The sequence below is a fragment of the Rhodamnia argentea genome, chromosome 4, assembly GCF_020921035.1.
Source record: "Rhodamnia argentea isolate NSW1041297 chromosome 4, ASM2092103v1, whole genome shotgun sequence".
NCBI lineage: Eukaryota > Viridiplantae > Streptophyta > Magnoliopsida > Myrtales > Myrtaceae > Rhodamnia > Rhodamnia argentea.
The window spans coordinates 16,346,389-16,366,211 of record NC_063153.1 but is presented as its reverse complement, the minus strand read 5'-3'; the positions used below and the strand labels follow the sequence as shown (position 1 = coordinate 16,366,211).

The 19,823-nt window shown below is 41.6% G+C and overlaps 1 protein-coding gene across 2 annotated transcripts in view; it reads left to right on the top strand.

Annotated features, from left to right (window-relative positions):
* Window positions 1-9,517, top strand: part of LOC125314910 — a 32,814-nt gene extending 23,297 nt beyond the window's left edge. The window contains exons 3-4 of one of the 2 annotated variants that reach the window (XM_048278272.1): window positions 7,594-7,634; window positions 8,382-9,517. In XM_048278272.1, the coding sequence (XP_048134229.1) occupies window positions 7,594-7,634; window positions 8,382-9,105 (765 nt within the window). In that variant the 3' untranslated portion in view covers window positions 9,106-9,517. The remainder of the gene's footprint in view (window positions 1-7,593; window positions 7,635-8,381) is intronic. The other variant, XM_048278274.1, reaches the window with a different exon arrangement.
* Window positions 9,518-19,823: the final 10,306 nt, after the last annotated feature.

Below are 19,823 nucleotides of genomic sequence, written 5' to 3'. Positions count from 1 at the left end.
AGTCCTAAATTTAAACTTTTTATATTTGTGCCAATTCAATTCATCTAGCCAATTTTTTCAAAAATGGCCAACATGGATCTTGGCTGTCCTACGTGGTGCGGTCGGCGCCGATGTGGATATTTTTTAATAAAATTTTAATAATCTTTTGATTATTTTATTTTATTTTATTTTTTTATTCTTTTCTTCTCCTTCTCTTTTTTTTTTTTTTTCTTCCCTTCCTTCTAGCCAATCGCTGAGGTTCGGCAAGAATGAAGGGAGGGAAAAAAAGAAAGAGAAATGAAAGAAAAAAAGGGAAAAAAAGGAATAAATAAGTTGGAAAAAAATTAAAATATTAGTGAAGAGTTCCCACGCCAGTGCCGATTGCGCCACGTAGGATGATCTGCGTCCATGTCATCGATTTTCAATCAAAATTGGTCTGATGGATTGAATTGACACAAATGCAAAATGTTTAGTATTCAATTGGGGAAAAAATTAGAACAAAATTGAGACAATTGTAATAGGTTTGGACTTTCTTGGTAATTTTCTAATTTTTTCTTTATCACTTTCTTAAGCGAGATTCCGATCTTTGTCAGATTATTGAGTGTAATCTAGGGCAGAAAAATATTTGAACATTTGAGCGGTTCTTCATGTAATGTTCCGATCGTTAGTAAATTCTTTCAGGCATGCATCCCCATGGAGTAGGAATTAACTTTAACCAAATCACGTAAATCTTTGTGGTCCCTATTGTTTCCTATTTATCTTCTCTTGTAAGTTCATTAGTCAATCGCCGTCTTATGTCATAGTATCCTTGTACCATTTTTTTTTTTTTTTTTTGTTTCTTGATAGCAAGAAGCTCAAGCTTAAGATGGAGAACATATCAATGAAATGCAACTGGTGCAAGACGGTGTCAGCCCGGGCACGCAGAGCTGTTATACCGAGCTGGTCATATGTCTCGAAGAGCAAGGGTCGCCATTTTCACGTCGGGTGCGTTCAAGAAATGATGTGCAAGAGCTGGAGAGATGGCGGGATTGATCAGCCCGTCCGAGGAAAAGAAGAGGACAACACTGCCAACTTCGCGACATGCCTAAGCCTTAACATCGAGCTCCCCATTGACGAGAAAGAAGAAAGAGAGGCCGACCCTTCAGATTCGGCGATGCAGAAGGCGTCAAATCTCATAATGAAGGACGTCGCCAATGGGAACACTCCTTTCGCCGCAGCCCTGAGAGATCAGATAATCGCAGCCCTGGCGAACGGCCTGGGAGCTCTGACGGAAGGGGTGGGGTCTAGCTCTAGCGAGTTGTGGGACCTCACTAAGCGCCTGTGGAAACTGCTGCTTCTCAAGATACGCCGAGGGATTACCCAGCTGGCCGACACTCCAGTCGGCCGTGCCGGCCGCCAGGTCTGGACCGCGGTCACGCAACCATCCAAGCTGTGGGAGCTGCTACGTCCCGTCCTGCAATGGGTTAGCTCCAAGTTATGTGAATTAGCAAGCCGGATGTTGACGGGGCAGTCCTCGCCGGTAGGTCGCCTCCCGTATGATGGCCAAGGCTACTTGATGGATTCCATTTAAGTAAGGGAAGGGAAAAGGAAATGTTCGAGGTCTTGCTATTAAACGTTCTAATTAAAACTCGTAGCATCTCGTTTCGCCATCTCTCTTCGTTTCGCGGAGCTTTTGGGAGTGTCGTGTTCTTACTTCCCCGAATGTTTGATGAATTTATGGCAATGTAATCTTTGTGTGTGTATTGCAATATCTTGAAGGCACGTACAGGAAATGAGTGCTATGGTATGGGGGCGATGATCAACATGTTTGGAAAGAGTTCAACAACTTCTCAAAAGGGCGCGTGAGAACCTAGAAAAGATGCTCGCCGGCCCACACCTAGCCATTCGCAACCACGAGTACATTCGTTTTGCAGAAGAATATTTTTCTATAAATGATCACCTGTATCTATTATAAGATTAAGTAACCTAGCTTCTTCGAGTTTTGTTAGATTGTTGCAAAAATAAGGTGGTATCGAAACTCGAAAAACATTGAGGTCAAATTACATATAGTTAAAAATTATTATGGGAGCAATTGGTCCTAAATCAGGTAAAATAGCTGCCATACTTTGCTTGGACCCAAAACACGAGCGCGTGTGTGGCGGAGGCATGGGAATCCGTCATCAAAGTACTTTGTTGTGGCCTAATTTGTCGTAAGGAAAAAAAAAATATTAGCAATGTCAAAAGAAAAAAAAATTAGGTCAAAGTTTGTTGCTTGACAAGCTCATACGGCACCTGAAACACTTCAGACATCAATTGGTTCGGCCTATCGTGGCCATAATCGAGAGAGTGGTAACATGTCTCGAAAGGCTTGTGCATGAGAAACCAACCCCGCCTTTAGAGATCCTCCAAAGTAATATTTTACTCATCCCTGGATCCTAGCACAAATACCACTCCCATGATCCAGGGATGACTCCTAATTTTTTTTTACTTTGAAGACTTCACAATTCATGCGTAGACTAAGGTGATTTGATTAATTAAACGTGTGTCAAAAAGGTAATATGGCCGCTGGTCAAGGGTAGAGAAATAATTTCATCACTCATTCGGGAGGATCCGAATCGCCTAACATTGGGATTTTCTTGACATGTATGACATTACTCAAATCAGGCTGTCCAAATGAAAATGGATGGCCTGATTTGAGCCCGTTTGGGATTCAAAATTTTTCAAATCTCAAAAAAATTCCTGCCCACATGTTTTCCCTCCTTTTCAACACATGACGTGGCTCAAATGAAAACGTCCATTTTTATTTGGATGGTCTGATTTGAGTAATGTCACGCATGTCACGGAAATCCCAATGTTATGCGATTCAAATCCCATTCAGCACATGTCCAATTGAAAGAAAAGCTATAATCACAAGAGATATTTGGCCAATCGTTTCCAAGATAGTGGCCTATGAATCTGACTTATAATATGGGAAAAGGAACGGTTGGATTGTGCACTAGGGATGGGGAAAAAAGAGGGTGTATATGCTTATTTCTTAATGTGAGATGATAATCCCTAAAAGGGAAAGAGAATCATCCTCTCTTGCCTGGGTAAAACCTGAAACTTGAAACCGGACAGGTGAATCAGTGCGGTTCCAGGATGCAAGGTACGCAAGATATGTTTCGGGTTCCAAAAATTGGAGGATATGTTCCGATGAGTAAGTTCCAAATTCTAGGTAGGTGGAACCTGTAACAAGTTTTATGTTATTTTTTTGTAATATATCTTCGCGTGAACTTGCGGTACTATATTGTGTCCGATGATGAGTGTGTAATCTAGAACCAATAGTCGGAGCTTTCATTTCAAGTGATATTTATGTGTGAGACTTTTGCTTTGTTAATATTTCATATTTATTCGTTTGTCTAAATATTGGTTATGATAAATAAATTGCAGAAGTAAGTGATGGTTATTAAAGGTGATATTCACTGCAATCGTTCAATTAAGAATACAGATGAAACTTGGGTAGACCTTGGAACCGACCTAGAACCTCTAACATGGTAGGTTTCAAGTTCTAGGTTATAGGTTCCAAAAATTGAGGAACTTGTTTCGACAGGTAGGTTTCGAATGGAACTTGTATAGAACCTAGAACCACTCATCCCTACTATAAATGGGGGTCCTGTAGCCGGACACTCAACACACAACCCATTTACTAAGGACTTCTCTCTCCGGCTAAGCTCTCTCCCCGATGAGGCTTTTTCTCTCCCTCGGTCCGATGGAGTTCCGGCATTCCTCTTGCCACCAGCAGTTCCCATTGTTCCCTTGGCGTCACTCACGGTCACCCTTCCTTTGCCGGCGTTGCTTCATTGTGCCTCGTCTATTCTTCTTCTCTACGCCTTCCATTTTGGTAGTTCCATCTAAGATAGGATTGGGAAGTTTTTTAGGAGAATTAATCATATAACAGTCTTTGGATGACTGTGAGGCTAACATTTTGTTTTGGACCATAAAAATAATACTGATAATTAATAAAAATTTCTGTAGGATCCGCTCTTTTAAGAATTTATAGCTCAAACAACATACTGTTATTCTCACAGTCACCAAAAAATTATTATGCTAGCAAAACCCCTTTTTTAGTCCTAAAAGAATTGCTCGTACTCTAGTTCTAGTAGGATTGAATGCGATGCTTGTGGGTTCAGGTCATGTCCTAGGATACTTATGATTTCGTAGGAATGACCTTGCATATTTTATGCACAAGGAATCGGATCTTAAAGCCAAAAGTTTCGGACGCTCAAGCATGTTGTTCTTGCATTCTATATAGTTATGTCAAGAATGAATCTTAGTAGTCTTGGTCGCTCTTGTATGTTCTTGGTATTTCTTGTTTGTTCTTACATGTTCTTAAGCATTCTTGGATATTCATGATAGTGTTTTGCATAATAGGAATTATTCAAATAATTTTCATTGCATCTAGGTTAGTAATAATAATCAAGATAAAACTATCTTAAAATTGTTTGTAGTAATCATGTAGCACTTTGGTTTATCCATAAAATATTAAGTTTTTGTATATCTAGGATTTGTTGCATGACGTATCCTTAGGGTTAGTTTTCATTCATGTGTGTTAATAAGATAAAAAGTTCTTTTAAAGTGAATTAGCGTCTCATATAGATTTTGTTTAATTATGAGATTAACTCATGCCTAATTCTATTTTGATAAACTAACATTCATGTCATTTAGTAATGTACTTTGCACGTAATTTAGGATGTGATATTCTTTAGAGTCTAATTTTGATTTTTGTGATTTGTGTTACATACGGGTTGCACCTCGAACACATTCATGTTTAATCCAACCTCATATAGAACAAAATGGAGCCTTAATTTGAAATCGAGCATCACAAAAAGTAGATGCAAATAAATAGGTAAGTTGCTGCAGCTTTGATTTAAGTGTAAGAACAAAATGAACTTCGAGTACTTCAAAAAGGTGAAATTCATATAAAATTTTCCGAGGCTTTCTTGGATCCTCAGTGATGGTAAGGGGTTACCTCATCAAGGAATAGAGATTTCTCTCCTATAGAGGCCTCCAGCTCTTGTTTGGTAACCCGATGGGATGCTTGGATCGTTCATTATTTTTTATGTATCGATGCCTGCACGCCTCGTACTCCTAATTCTCACTATATATTTTTCTTCTTTGGTAGGTGGGAATACCCCCTTATTGCTTTACATCATAGGGTTCCTGAGATCTGGACAAGGCATAGGATGAAGCTTTTTAACGTCTTGCTTAGGACGTAGGGAAAATTGTCCAAAAAGTCCTAAACCTATTGTACTTGTGCCAATTTAGTTTTAAACCCTTCAATTGTGCCAATTCAATCATAAACCTTTTGACAAATTTTCAATTCAGTCCTAAATCTTTTAATTATGCCAATTTGGTCCTAAACCTTTTAATGATTTGCCAAACTAGTCACAAACCTTTTCATGAATGACAAATTTAGTCCTTCCGACAAATTGCTCAAATAATAGGTTTAGAACTAAAATGGCAAAGCTTCAAAAGATTTAGGACTAAATTGGCAAAATTTCAAAATGTTTAGGACTAAAATGACATAATCAAAAGGTTTAGGACTGAATTAGCAAGTTGTCAAAAGGTTTAGAGTTGAATTGGCACAATTGAAAGTTTTAAAACTGAATTGGCACAAGTACAATAAGTTTAGGACTTTTTTGGTAATTTTTCCTCGTAAGAGCAAAATAAACTTTGAGTACTCCGAAAAGGTGAAATTACTATACCTTGTGTCTCGATTTTCTATTTTTCACTTTTACTCTCTATTTCGTTGTGGTTCTGCGCCGAATCATGAAGATGACTTTTCAGCGCAGCGATGTAAACAGAAAGCGATGACTTTTCAACGCAGAGATAATAATAGATCCGCAATTCAGATTTCCCCATTAATTGGTAGATACTCGCGAAGGAAATTCTTATAATGCACGAAAATTACATACCTTCGACTACAAAAAGAACATCAAAACAAAGTATCCCTTTCAAATACTAGGAACACGGTTCGACGAGACCCAGATGAAGTCCCTGTCCTGCTCAAAGGATTCGGAAAACAGGAAAAAAAAAAAACAGAAAAAGAAAAAATGGAGAAAGGCGAGACATTTTCGTCACTAGAGGCCGTCAATGGATTTGACCTGGTGACCGTTTAAGTCGAACCCGTTTATCTTGATTAACAGAGAGGGAAGAGGAAGAAGAGAAGAAAGGAAAAGACGTCGGTTCTTGATTTTCTTTGCGTTCTTTGGAATCACGTGAAGATACTATGTGGCAGTTGATTTATGGCTAATTTAGACGAAGATTCGAGTGAAAAATATCAAAAAACTTCACAAAATAAAAAAAAACGCGAGAAAGAAATACGAAATTTCCTCTGCGTAAGGATTTGCATGCAATAATTCAAGTTCAGTTTCCTTATCTTGGTAAACTCCGGGGCATGAGCTTTAGACGCCCGGCCTGCCTTAGAAGTCCTTGGGATATCCCGCGAAGCTCGTAAACCCATTAAATTCGGACATTCAGTCTCTACGGATGGCCTTGGTCCAGACAGTTTGCAAGCGGGATTTGAACAAATTAATTCGCGTTCATCGATCGAAAAGAACCTATTCGATTCAACATCGCTCTCGGGATAGCAACTACGAGAAATTCCAAAAAAAAAAATTGACCTGGTACTTTTGCGCGCACTATAAGACGTCGGTTCTTTTCTTGATGAGAGTTTCGGGATATCTCTTTCTTTTGATTTTCTTTGCGTTCTATTCGAAAATTACTTGTATACTGTATGATAATTTTTTACCCCCACCTGTGATTTGGCCTTTTGGGTTCTTGATGAGAGTTTCCATACTTCTTGATGAGAGTTTCCATACTTGCACTTTATTAATCTCTCGTTCACGTGTCCGGGATTCTCGTGGATCTCGAAACGAATGAGTTTTACTTGGTGTGATCACGCGACTCATGAGACCGAGAGATTTAGATGGGTTTGGAGTTTGCCTCGGAATGGAAGTCGTCGACCTTCAATAACCTTAATAGGGGGCCGCCTTTGAGATTGGGGTAGACTTCCAAGTGGTTTTTGTTTTTTAGTTTCTTGTGATCGACTCTCCCAATGAAAATGTTTAAGACTTTAGTTTAGAACTGAATTGGTAAAATTGCAATAAATTTAAGATAATTTAGACAATTTTCTCAAGTTTCAGGTGTAGTTGCCAAATCGAGCATTGGCCAATGAGAGGGATGTGGAGGTGGGGTCGTCGTGTGACTTGACTCCAAATTAGAGAGGCTCTTTCTTTTGACCAAACCCTAGTCCTCAATCTTATGCTTTATCCACGAAGATGGCGCCGTTGAGGATGGGACATGGATCCACCAGGCTCCAGCCGGACCCGTTCTACTGCACGGCCTGCATGGAGATTGGTTTCATGCGCTCGTACTCGTGCAAAGCCGTGCGCGGTTCACGTCCGCAAGGGGTGCATGTCTCCACCTCCCGCCATGTCCCATCCCCTACCGGAGTATCCCGGTGATCTCTCTTTCGTTTGAAGCGTCAAAACTCATGACACCGACAACAGCGGCGGTGGCGACTTTTGCAGGGAATGCTCCAAGTAGCTGCGTGGTTGCGGGTACATGTCTTACGGCGGGAAGAGCAGCTTCCGGCCCTGTTGTCTTCACCTCAACAAATTCATAAAAGTTAACGGGTGAGTAATTTATTTGTTTTCTCTACCTATTTATTTGGGATAAATATGCTGGAAATCTTAAAACTTGTCATGAAAGTGCAATCAAATCCAAAAATTTTAAAATAGTGCAATCAAATCCTAAAATTTGTTGTAAAAGAGTAATGGAGTTCTAAAACTTTCAAAATGTGCAATTATATTCTAAAACTTGTCATAAAGTGCAATCGAATTATAAAATTTTCAAAAAATGCAATTAACGGAAGGATTTGATTTCACCAATTTGACAAGTCTTAGAACTTATTTTTAAAAGTTCCGACTCCCTTATCCCTATTTATTTAGGGTAATAAGGTGAGTAATTTATCCACATGATCGGAAGAAGGGTAGCTACTGTTCATAGTCGGCAACGGAACCAGAATTTTAATGGATTCCGAGAAATTATACGGAGCTTGATTTAATCGATATATAATTATTACATGCAAGAAACAACATTGCGTAGCAAAATATTGTAAATTAGTTTTTTGTAAGACTGAAATAAAAATTATTATTATTGAAGTGATTTTAATTTAGTGAAGTATTTTGATTTTATTTTGTGAAATTTTGTCTTTTTAAGTATGAACACACTCCAATTCACTTATAAATGTTTTCACTTAATAAAAAAATTAATTGTATGAAAGGTCATGAGTTCTTACTTGGTTAGTTTGCGTCTTATTGCATAACAATCGCCATCTTCCGCCATAATAACCTTGTACCTTTTGCTTTGCTTCTTGATAGCGAGACGCTCGAGCTTAAGAGGAAGAACGTATCATTGAAATGCAACTGGTGCAAGACGGTGTCGATCCGGGCTCGTAGAGTTGTTATCCCGAGCTGGTCATACGTCTCAATGGGCAAGGATCACAGCTTTCACGTCGTTTGCGTCCACGACGTGACGCGCGAGAGCTGGAGAGACGGCAGCATCGATCAGCTCGAACGAGGAAAGGAAGAGGACCACAGCTCTGACTTCATGACATGCCTAAGCCTCAAGATCAAGCTCCCCATTGACCCTGAAGAAGAAAGAGACGCCGTGGAATCAGCGGCGCAGAAGGTGGCGGATCTCCTAATGAAGGACGTCCGCGATGGGAATAACCCTTCCGCCGGGGCCGTGGGAGATCGGGCAAACACAATGATGGAGGTCCTCAGGGACAGCTTGGGAGCTCTTACGAGAGGGGTGGGTTCTGGGTCTGGCCAATTATGGGAGGTCACTAAGGTCGTGTGGCGACTGCTGCTTCTCAAGATACGCAAATGGATAGCTTCTCTGGCCGACACTCCAGTCGGCCGTGCTGTCGCGAGGTCTGGACCAGTCACGCAACCATCCAAGCTGTGGGAGCTGATCCGTCCCTTCCTGCGTTGGGTTTGCTCCAAGTTATGTGAATTAGCAAGCCGGATGTTGACGGGGACGTCCTCGCTGCTAGGTCGACTCCTGCATGATGCCCAAGCCTACTTGATGGATTCCATTTAAGGGAAAGAAAAGGAAAAGGACGTCTCTCTCCAGCTAAGCTCTCTCCCCCGCCAGGCTCTCTCTCAACCTCGGTCCGAGGGAATTCTGGCGTTCCTCTCACCACCATCAGTTCCCATTGCTCCCGTGGCGTCCCTCACGGTCATCCTTCCTTCACCGGCGCTACACTTGCATGGCCATGCACCGTCTGTCGTCCGTTTGCTCTGCGTCTTCTGGTTTGGTAGTTCCATTTAAGATAGGATTGGGAAGTTTTTTCAGTCCTAATAGAATTGCTATGGTATTCTGGTTCTAGTAGGATTGAATGCGATACTCATGGGTTATAAGTGTTTTGTTATATATTGGTCATGCCCTAGGATATTCTCGATTCATCCATTGCATATTTAAGCCGAAAGTTTCGGAAACTCAATCATGTTGTTCATGCAACATATATAGTTATGCCAAGAATGAATCTTAGTAGTCTCTTGCATGTTCTTGGTATTTCTTGTTTGTTATTACATGTTTCAAACTCCTTGATTACTCTCCGAAGGATGCTCTGAATTTTCTGAGTGTAAGTTTATATCCATAACCCTAAGAATAGCTTGTTATTTATAGAGCAAAGAGTTTACTAACCCTAGTAGGAATATGATTTATTATGGATAGTAGGATTAGAAATCCTCGTTGGAGTAGGATTCTCTATTGACCGTAGGATTTTTAAGAGTCCGAATCCCTTAGGATGCGCATGGTAACACTTCTGGAAGTGGATTTCTGCTCCGTAAGTGCTTCCGGAGTAGAAATCCGTTTGGTAATGTAACTTCTGAAGCATAAATCTATTTGGTAAAAACTTTTAATTCCGAAAGAAATTTCCACTTCTGAAGTTGTTTTTCCTCTAATTTGAGAAGTTAAAAAAAGTAGCTTCTCAACTCAAGAAGTATTTTTCGGACAAAAAAAAAAGACCTTACAAAGTACTTCTCGCCTCATCTTCTTTTTATTATGCCCTCACCCTCTTTTCGATCGGGCCCTCCTCCGCCCACCGCTAACCACCCATACCCACCGTCGCCGTTGACAACCACTGATCACCGCCTTCGCCAACCACTTCCCATCGCCGCATGCGACCATCGTCAACCGCCGACCATTGACCGCCACTTCCCACCGCCCGCAGCCGACCGTGACCGCCCACCGCCTCCTGTGACCGTCGCCTACCGCCGGTCGTGATCGCCGACCACCATCGCTGCCACCCACTTCGCCACCCATCGCTGCCACCCACTCCGCCACCCACCGCCCTCTGCCTACCGCCGCCGTCGAGTCACCATCTCTGGCCGCCGGAGTAAAATATAAATAATATATTTTTTAAAAAAGTAAATAATATTTTTCAATAATAAAATTTAATTTTTAAAGACATTTAAAATTTTTAAAAATGAAGTAGAAATTTTTCGACCGCCCACAATAATTGTTCATAGAAGATTTTCTGTTAATAATATTTTAGAAGTAAAAATTTGTAACCGTTACCAAGCGAATTTCTATGATTAGAAATCAACTTCTGAAGTAGAAAGAGAAAAATCAACTTTTGCTTCTAAGTAGAAGTAGAAAAATTAACTTCCGACCAGAAGTTGATTTCCGAAGCAAAAGTGTTATCATGCGCGCCATTAGTGTCACGCCCCGATCCCCGGGCCCGCAACAACCCTACCAAAACGCCTCGGGTCAAAATGGACGACGTCCCAGGCACATCATCGACCCATTATTTTTATCTTAATAATAACACATGCGTAACGTGCAATATCCCCAAACAAATAAATTAAAAGCGAGGATAGAACAGTAGGAAGTCAAATCAATCAATACTAACTAAAAATCACTTTTATTTAATTATCTTGTTAATCCTGGGAAGTACGTATATACAAGCCCTACCTTAGGGCCACTTTCTACAATCCTCAAAAATACCGGTTCGGGGTTGGGGATTAACACTAGTTCATGCTACTCAAAAAGAAGCCTTGCTCACTTCCAACTTCCCACAGCTAAGACCTGAAAAATGGTTAACAACAACGGGTGAGATATAAAATCTCCGTGAGTCAACGCCTAAGTCCGAGTAAGACATTGACTCGCTCAAGGCGATCTAAACATGCAGGATAATATTGATAGCGGATCAATAGCGTGCGACTCTAGCCACGCTATATTTACTACATGACCAAGTACAATATCACGGTGAATCTTCAATCAAATGCAAACTTACCCCACCATGGGCCACACGACGAACAGTTCATATCATAACAGCCAACAACATATAAACTAAGGCACTCAACCAGAACTCCCATCACAATCTCATACATAATGTATCACACGTGTTCCGGTTATTAGTGACCATCGGGCCTAGCGCACACGACCGGTGTGGCTTAACACTACGACCGGCAGTCTCTACCGGCATGACTAGGCTTCGTCCCTTACTTCCGGCGACGACGTCCGATAGTCCGTAAGATTCGTACGATCGGCACGACACGGAACTACTAGGAATCCCCGTAGGTCCTTCACAAGCTGCGACCGACGTCTAATAAGTCATGTTATTCCGTACGACCGGCACGGCACGAATTTACTAGGAAACCGTACGACCGGCACGGTATAATCTCATCATATGACCACACAAGCACATCGGACAATCAAGCCAATTCTTATCTTTGCATTTAATTCAATGCATCCACAAGTAGTCGTGCTCAAAACTTGGCTCGAAGCCATTTTTATGGTCAAAATTCAGTTCACACATGGTCATATAAATATACATATCATCCACAAGATTTTACAACCATAAACAGGGTGATCACTCACATCAATCCGGACAAGTAGCGATCATTATACGATCACCCAATAATAATACAATAATCGCCCAATAATAATAATAATAATAATAATAATAATCGTACAGTAATAATTAATTAACGTAATTAATTATCTCGATCACATTTAATTAATCCGACCCGATTAATTATTCCGGACTTCCATTAATAATACCAAAATATTTAGCTGACTCGGCTTCACGCAAGTAATTCGATCTCATGCAATTAAATTATTTGATCCCAACTAAATAATCTAATTAGCAGTTAATAATATTAAATCTATCCTTAAACGCAGTTAATTCCCTATTCGGAATTTAGGGGTTAACTCACAACTCCTGCGTTTGATGTCGGATCAGATTCTCGAATCGGCTTACGAACTCCCGTATCGGATCGAGTCCACGTGCGACTTCGGGTTGGCTCAACCTTGGGTCGGAACCGCAGTGGCAACGAGGCAACTATATGGTGGCTGAACAAAGATAAGGTTCGGGTTTAGGGGTTATGGGTCAGAATTTCGGTTCGGGTGATTTGGGTCCAAAGGTCACGGGTCAGTCGGCTTGGCGTCGGGTCGGCACAACCTCGGGTTAGTACCGCAGCGGCTGGTCGGGCGGAACCACAACGGCTTCGGCGGCGGATCGGGACTGGCGATGGCTGGATTTGGGTCGGATAGAGTCCGGCGCGGCGGTGCAAGCCACGTTGGCCCTCGGGCCAGCGGCCTTGCGAGTCTCAAGCAGACCAACGGCATCAAACCGAACCTGGCGCGGCGCAAAATGACAGCTGGGTGGTGGTCGTGCGGATTTTGGGGGTTCTGCTCGCGCGAACAGAAAAAGGAAAGAAGAAGAAGTAGAAGAAAAAAGAGAGAGTTCGCGTCGTTTGGGGGGGGGTCTGTTCACGCACGAAAGGAAAAGAAGAAGAAGAATAAGAGGAGGGGAGAGAGGAGTGGGAGTGGGGTCACGTCGTTGGGTGGGGGGGGCAGAGAAGCTATGAGAGAGAGAAAAAGAAGTGTGGAAAAGTCAAGCAAGCTTGGGGAAGGGGTTCTGTTGCGTCCCACTAGAGGGTGAGAGAGATATATAAGGAAAAGAAAGGAAACTTGGGGGAGTGGGTTTCCAAAAGATGACAAAGGAATAGGGGAACCGGATCCCCTGCCATAATGGTAGGGGAAACATTGCATCCCAACCCTCCATCCTTGTTTATAGGGGGGGCGGTTATTTTGAAGGGTGGGGATGGGGCATGTCACCTGCCTTTATGGCAGGGAATCCAGAGGCAAAGGAATAAGGTGCAGGGCCCACAAAATTTCAAAAATCACTCTTAACAAGCTTTTCTTAAGCACATAACTTCCAAGGACGAAAATGTAATTTGATAAATGGGCATCCAATGGTCATTTGGCTCGATCAACTGAGGGCAAAAATGATAATTTAACAAATAGACATCGAACGGTCATTTAGCTCAATCGATTGAGGGTAAAATCGAGATTTTCGCATTTAGGGTTTGGACAAAATTAATTCGCGCTCGACGAGTCCGTGGTATTACGAATCAAAGTTTGACTATTCAAACTTGACTTTTTCTGACGAACGTTTCGGAACGACCAATCGTCGCCTCTTAAATCTTCAAAATCCAAATTTATTTTCCACGCTGGAATTTATAATTTCCATACGGAGGTTGAAATTTCAGAACGTCACAATTAGAGCTCCTCATAAATTTCGGCCAAATAGGATATAGTATGAGGCATCGAATTTCCTAGCTCTTGCGGGCCATCTTACGCAATTCCGGGCTCCAATCGGGCTTCAATTAATTAAAACTAATTAAATAAAGGCCTTCCGGCTAAATTAAATATGAAAATAAGTTTAAAACCCCTTAAAATTTCAGCACAACACATGTATGGGCTTAGCCGAATTTTCCTTTCAGTTATGGGTCGATTGGCTCAATTTTAGGCTCAAATTAGCCTTTTTTCCAATTAAATGTGCATTTAAATCAAGCCTTTTCTAAATTAATCATTTAAAATTGGCTGAATGAAGCTCAAAATAGGTTCTAATGGCCTTTGAAAATTTCGGCACACCATCCCTTTGAATTGCCGAAAATTGTGATGAACTTTGGTCCAAATTGCTCGTCAATTTCAGCTCATCGTTGAACGGCCGGCCCAAATGAATGCTAATGCAATGCATGAATGTTAAAAGTAAAAATGATTTGATAAGAACTAATAGTCGTTCTAATTTTCTATGCAAAGATGACTAAAAATAACTAGTCAAAATTTAGGTGTCAATAACAATATATCAAAATTTGAGCGAATTCCGATAAGGTTTGGCCTTTGAGTAAATGACCGAAGCCGCACCCTCTTTTTTTTTTCTTCTTTCTTCTTTGTGCGTGCTTCCCTTCTCACCGAGCCCACGAAAACTATTTCCGCACCCTCTTCCCTTCGAATACTATTTTCATAAAAACCTTGCTAACAAGTGTCATAAGGGTACTAGATATGACGAGTAAAAGTAGTAAAATGTGAAGCACCTTGAAAGCTGGAAATTAACATAACTAAGGGAAATAAGTTTCTTCGAATCAAAATCATTACATTTCAAAGCACAATTAGTAACCCTAAAACGGTGCCCCTTAACCTTTTCCTTTGAATAATGGCCTCTTACTCCTTCAATATACCTAACAAATGGGTATGGTTTATCTTTATACGTCATTGATCATACACACACAGAGACACAAAAAGTCAAATCCTCAAGAGGTATGAACATTTCCCATTTGGTTGCTGAACCTGAACACCTATGGTAAGGACATTAATGAGATACACAAAGCGCGTTCGTTTCACGGATAAATGACGATTTTTGAAAAATATTTTTCTAAAAACGATTGTGTATACTCTTCAGAAAGATCAGTCAATGAATAATTTGCATTCACTTAACAATAAAAATTTATTCTTCAATATTTTCGTTGATAATGAAAATTATTCGTTTTCTGATTTTTTTTTCAAATGATGTATATAATCATTTAAAAAAAAATATTCAAATCATTACTTTTTCGCAAAACAAAAGAACCCAAATCCCTCAAAAAGCCAAATGCAAGAATCTCATCCTTTAATCATTAATCATGGAAAATAGGAGAAAATAGGGGTGGGAGGAGGAAGCTGCGGGACAAGTGGCTGGAAACCAAGTGAAGTGGCCAAGAACGACCCAAGTCGGTCAATCAGTTGTCTGTTCTCTCTAGAGGGGCGGCCATCCCTTTGGTCTGCTGGAAGAGCGTGTGAAGTGAAGGGGAGGGTTTTCCAGTGGAGGGGACCAGAGACTCCTTCAAAGCCAACGCCACCTAACGAGGGTCGCGTTGTGTGATAATATTCCAAACCAAACGCGGTTCATGATATCCCCCACCATATCGCTCGAGCGGCAGCCCCCTTTGGGATCTACGTTAAACGAACACGTTCGCGTCTCACGAAATATTAATGCAGATTTTGTACTTTAAAATCAAAATCTGGCCCCAACACCATGGCCCTCGTCCAGCACACCACACCAGCTCGAGGCCCTATTTTATAAGGATGTGCCCCTGTCTTTCTCTATTTGCTGACCGATGTGGGACTACTATCAGCACCAACTTGACGTTCTTCCCGGACAAGTTATGCCAAGTTGAGGTACGCTTGATGCACGGCCGGACGTTTTGAAGAGGTGGGGTCGAACGGGCAGCCACATTTTGATGTTGTGGTCGCAGCTCGACAGGTGGACCGCAGCATTTCTCTGCCTGGGAGTGGGAGCTGCTCAATCGTCAATCGACGAGGGTGCAGGGTTTAGGTTCAGCATGGAGAAGGAGACCTGATGAGATGAATCCCACTCTGTTCTCTCTCTCTCTTGTGTTGGATTTTGGTGGCGGAAACAAGAGGGTGTCGGAATTATTATGAAAATTCATTTTAGGACTTTTTATTATTATTTATTTATTTGTGCAATCATAAAAATAATAATTTAACATGTACATATAAAAATAACATTTAACATACGACGTGTCCCGGTATGTCGGAATTCTCTATTTTTTGAGAAATAGCGTGTTGGCGTGTTGTGTCGTGTTATGTCCTGTGTCCCGTGTCGTGTTGGTGAAACATAGTTTGGAATAGTCCAGTCCATTAAGAAAAATCGCTCCTTTCCCATGGGACAAGCCGCACCCTCTTTCTGACTTTTTCTTTTGTTTTTCTATTTGTTTTATATTTGCTAGAAGGAGAGGCTGGAAGATGGACGGACGTGGGATTATCTCTTCAGATTCCATTCCAGCTCCAGTTCCAGTTCCACTTCCACATCTCATTTCTTTGGATTAACAGAGAGGGAAGCGGAAAGAGAGAATGAAGAAAAAGATGTCGATTCTTGATTTTCTTTGCGGTCTTTGGGATCATCTCGAAGCCCTAGTCCTCAAGCTAATGTTTATCTTCGGAGATGGCACCGTTGCGGATGGGTCATGGATCCACCCGGAGCACACGCTCCAGCCAGCCGACCGCCACGACCCGTTCTACTGCATGGCGTGCAAGGAGATCGGGTTCGTGCGCTCGTACTCGTGCGAGCCGTGCGTGGTCCATGTCCACAAGGAGTGCATGTCTCCACCTCCCATCATGTGCCATCCTTTGCCGGATCTCGGCGATCTCTCTTTTGTTCGAAGTGTCACAACTTATGACACCGATACCGACACCGATACCGATGCTGATACCGACGACGACAAAGGCGGTGGCGGCAAATTTTGTGGGGCATGCTCCAAGCCGATGCGTGGTTGCGGGTACATGTCTGGCGATGGAAAGAGCAGCTTCCACCCATGTTGTCTTCACCTTGACAGATCCATAAAAGTTAACGGGTGCGTAATTTTATTTGTTTTATCTATTATTTATTAGGGTAAGAAGGTGAGTAATTTATCCACATGACCGGAAGAAGGGCTGCGGGGACGGTTCGGTGACCTTGCCACTGCTCATAGTCGGTGACAGAGCCAGAATTTTAATGGAGTCGGAGAAATTCCGGTGACCTGGCCACTACTCATAGTAATATGATGTGAATTGGTTTTTTGTTTAAGACTGAAATTTAAAAAAATATCATTACTGAAGAAATTTTAATTTAGTGAAGTGTTTTAAGTTTATTTTGTGAAATTTCACATTTTTGAGTATGAAAACTCTAAAATTTACTTACAAATGTTAGTATTTCACTTAAAAATATCAATTTTATGAAATGTTATGAGTTCTTACTTGCCTAAGTTATAAACAAGGAAAAATGACATAAATGTCTCCGAACTTTGGTCCGTTTCAAAATTTTGACTTTTGGGCCGTCGCGACGAGTCGCAAAAGAGCCGAGGAGAAAGAGGAGGGGAGGGGGAGGACAACTAGCCCAGCTTGCCCCTCCTCATCCCGTGGCTACTCGTATAACAAGGGTTCCGCTATCATTAGCGGTGTCGTCGGAGCCGGGGGGAACTCTGGCTGGTGTTTGCAAAAGACGTGCGCCTGTCACGGCCGTTGGGTAAGCTAGCATGAATGATGAGCACTTTGAATTGGCTGTCAAAGTCGAGCCAAGGTAGAGAAGGGTTAAATTAATGTCTCAAGTTCTTTTCGAATTCAAAGTTTATTTCCAAGATTACAATGTAAATTAACCGAAGCCCCATGATTGCTTAGATAGAAAGGTTTACTCCGAAAGGTTCAATATAACTAAACTTTTGGTTTGCACTTTTATCCATTACTCTTTTACAATAGAGAGAAACTAGAGTTTTTTCTCGAGAAAATTACCAAAAAAAAAGTCCTAAATTTAAAATTTTTATATTTGTGCCAATTCAGTTCATCCAGCTAATTTTTTTCAAAAATGGCCAACATGGATGCTGGCTATCCTATGTGGTGCGGTCGGCACCGATGTATATATTTTTTAATAAAATTTTAATAATCTGTTGATTATTTTATTTTATTTTTTTATTCTTTTCTTCTCTTTCTCTTTCTTTTTTTTTTTTCTTCCCTTCTTTCTAGCCAATCGCTGAGGTTCGGCAAGAATGAAGGGAGGGAAAAAAAGAAAGAGAAATGAAAGAAAAAAAAGGAATAAATAAGTTGGAAAAAAATTAAAATATTAGTGAAAAGTTCCCACGCCAGCACCGATCGCGCCACGTAAGATGATCTGCGTCCATGTCATCGATTTTCAATCAAAATTGGTCCGATGAATTGAATTGACAAAAATGCAAAATGTTTAGTATTCAATTGGGAAAAAAAATTAGAACTAAATTGAGACAATTGTAATAGGTTTGGACTTTCTTGGTAATTTTCTAATTTTTTCTCTCTTAAGCGAGATTCCGATCTTTGTCAGATTGCTGAGTGTAATCTAGGGCAGAAAAATATTTGAACATTTGAGCGGTTCTTCATGTAATGTTCCAATCGTTAGGAAATTCTTTGAGGCATGCATCCCCATGGAGTAGGAATTAACTTCAACCAAGTCACGTAAATCTTTGTGGTCCCGATTGTTTCCTATTTATCTTCTCTTGTAAGTTCATTAGTCAATCGCCGTCTTATGTCATAGTATCCTTGTACCATTTTTTTTTTTATTTTTGTTTCTTGATAGCGAGAAGCTCAAGCTTAAGATGGAGAACATATCAATGAAATGCAACTGGTGCAAGACGGTGTCAACCCGGGCACGCAGAGCTGTTATCCCGAGCTGGTCATATGTCTCGAAGAGCAAGGGTCGCCGTTTTCACGTCGGGTGCGTTCAAGAAATGATGTGCAAGAGCTGGAGAGATGGCGGGATTGATCAGCCCGTCCGAGGAAAAGAAGAGGACAACACTGCCAACTTCGCGACATGCCTAAGCCTTAACATCGAGCTCCCCATTGACGAGAAAGAAGAAAGAGAGGCCGATCCTTCAGAATCGGCAATGCAGACGGCGTCAGATCTCATAATGAAGGACGTCGCCAATGGGAACACTCCTTTCGCCGCAGCCCTGAGAGATCAGATAATCGCAGCCCTGGGGAACGGCCTGGGAGCTCTGACGGAAGGGGTGGGGTCTGGCTCTAGCGAGTTATGGGACCTCACTAAGCGCCTGTGGAAACTGCTGCTTCTCAAGATACACCGAGGGATTACCCAGCTGGCCGACACTCCAGTCGGCCGTGCCGGCCGCCACGTCTGGACCGCGGTCACGCAACCATCCAAGCTGTGGGAGCTGCTACGTCCCGTCCTGCGTTGGGTTAGCTCCAAGTTATGTGAATTAGCAAGCCGGATGTTGACGGGGCAGTCCTCGCCGGTAGGTCGCCTCCCGTATGATGGCCAAAACTACTTGATGGATTCCATTTAAGTAAGGGAAGGGAAAAGGAAATGTTCGAGGTCTTGCTATTAAACGTTCTAATTAAACTCGTAGCATCTCGTCTTGCGATCTCTCTTCGTTTCGCGGAGCTTCTGGGAGTGTGGTGTTCTGACTTCCCGAATGTTTGATGAATTTATGGCAATGTAATCTTTGTGTGTGTATTGCAATATCTTGAAGGCACGTGCAGGACATGAGTGCTATGGTATGGGGGCGATGATCAACATGTTTGGAAAGAGTTCATTAACTTCTCAAAAGGGTGCGTGAGAACCTAGAAAAGATGCTTGCCGGCCCACACCTAGCTATTCGCAACCACGAGTACATTCGTTTCCCAGAAGAATATTTTTCTATAAATGATCACCTGTATCTATTATAAGATTAAGTAACCTAGCTTCTTTGGGTTTTGTTAGATTATTGCAAAAATAAGGTGGTATCGAAACTCGAAAAACATTGAGGTCAAATTGCATATAGTTAAAAATTATTGTGGGAGCAATTGGTCCTAAATCAGGTAAAATAGCTGCCGTACTTTGTTTGGACCCAAAACACGAACGCGTGTGGCGGAGGCATGGGAATCCGTCATCAAAGTACTTTGTTGTGGCCTAATTTGTTGTAAGGAAAAAAAAATTAGCAACGTCAAAAGAAAAAAAAAATTAG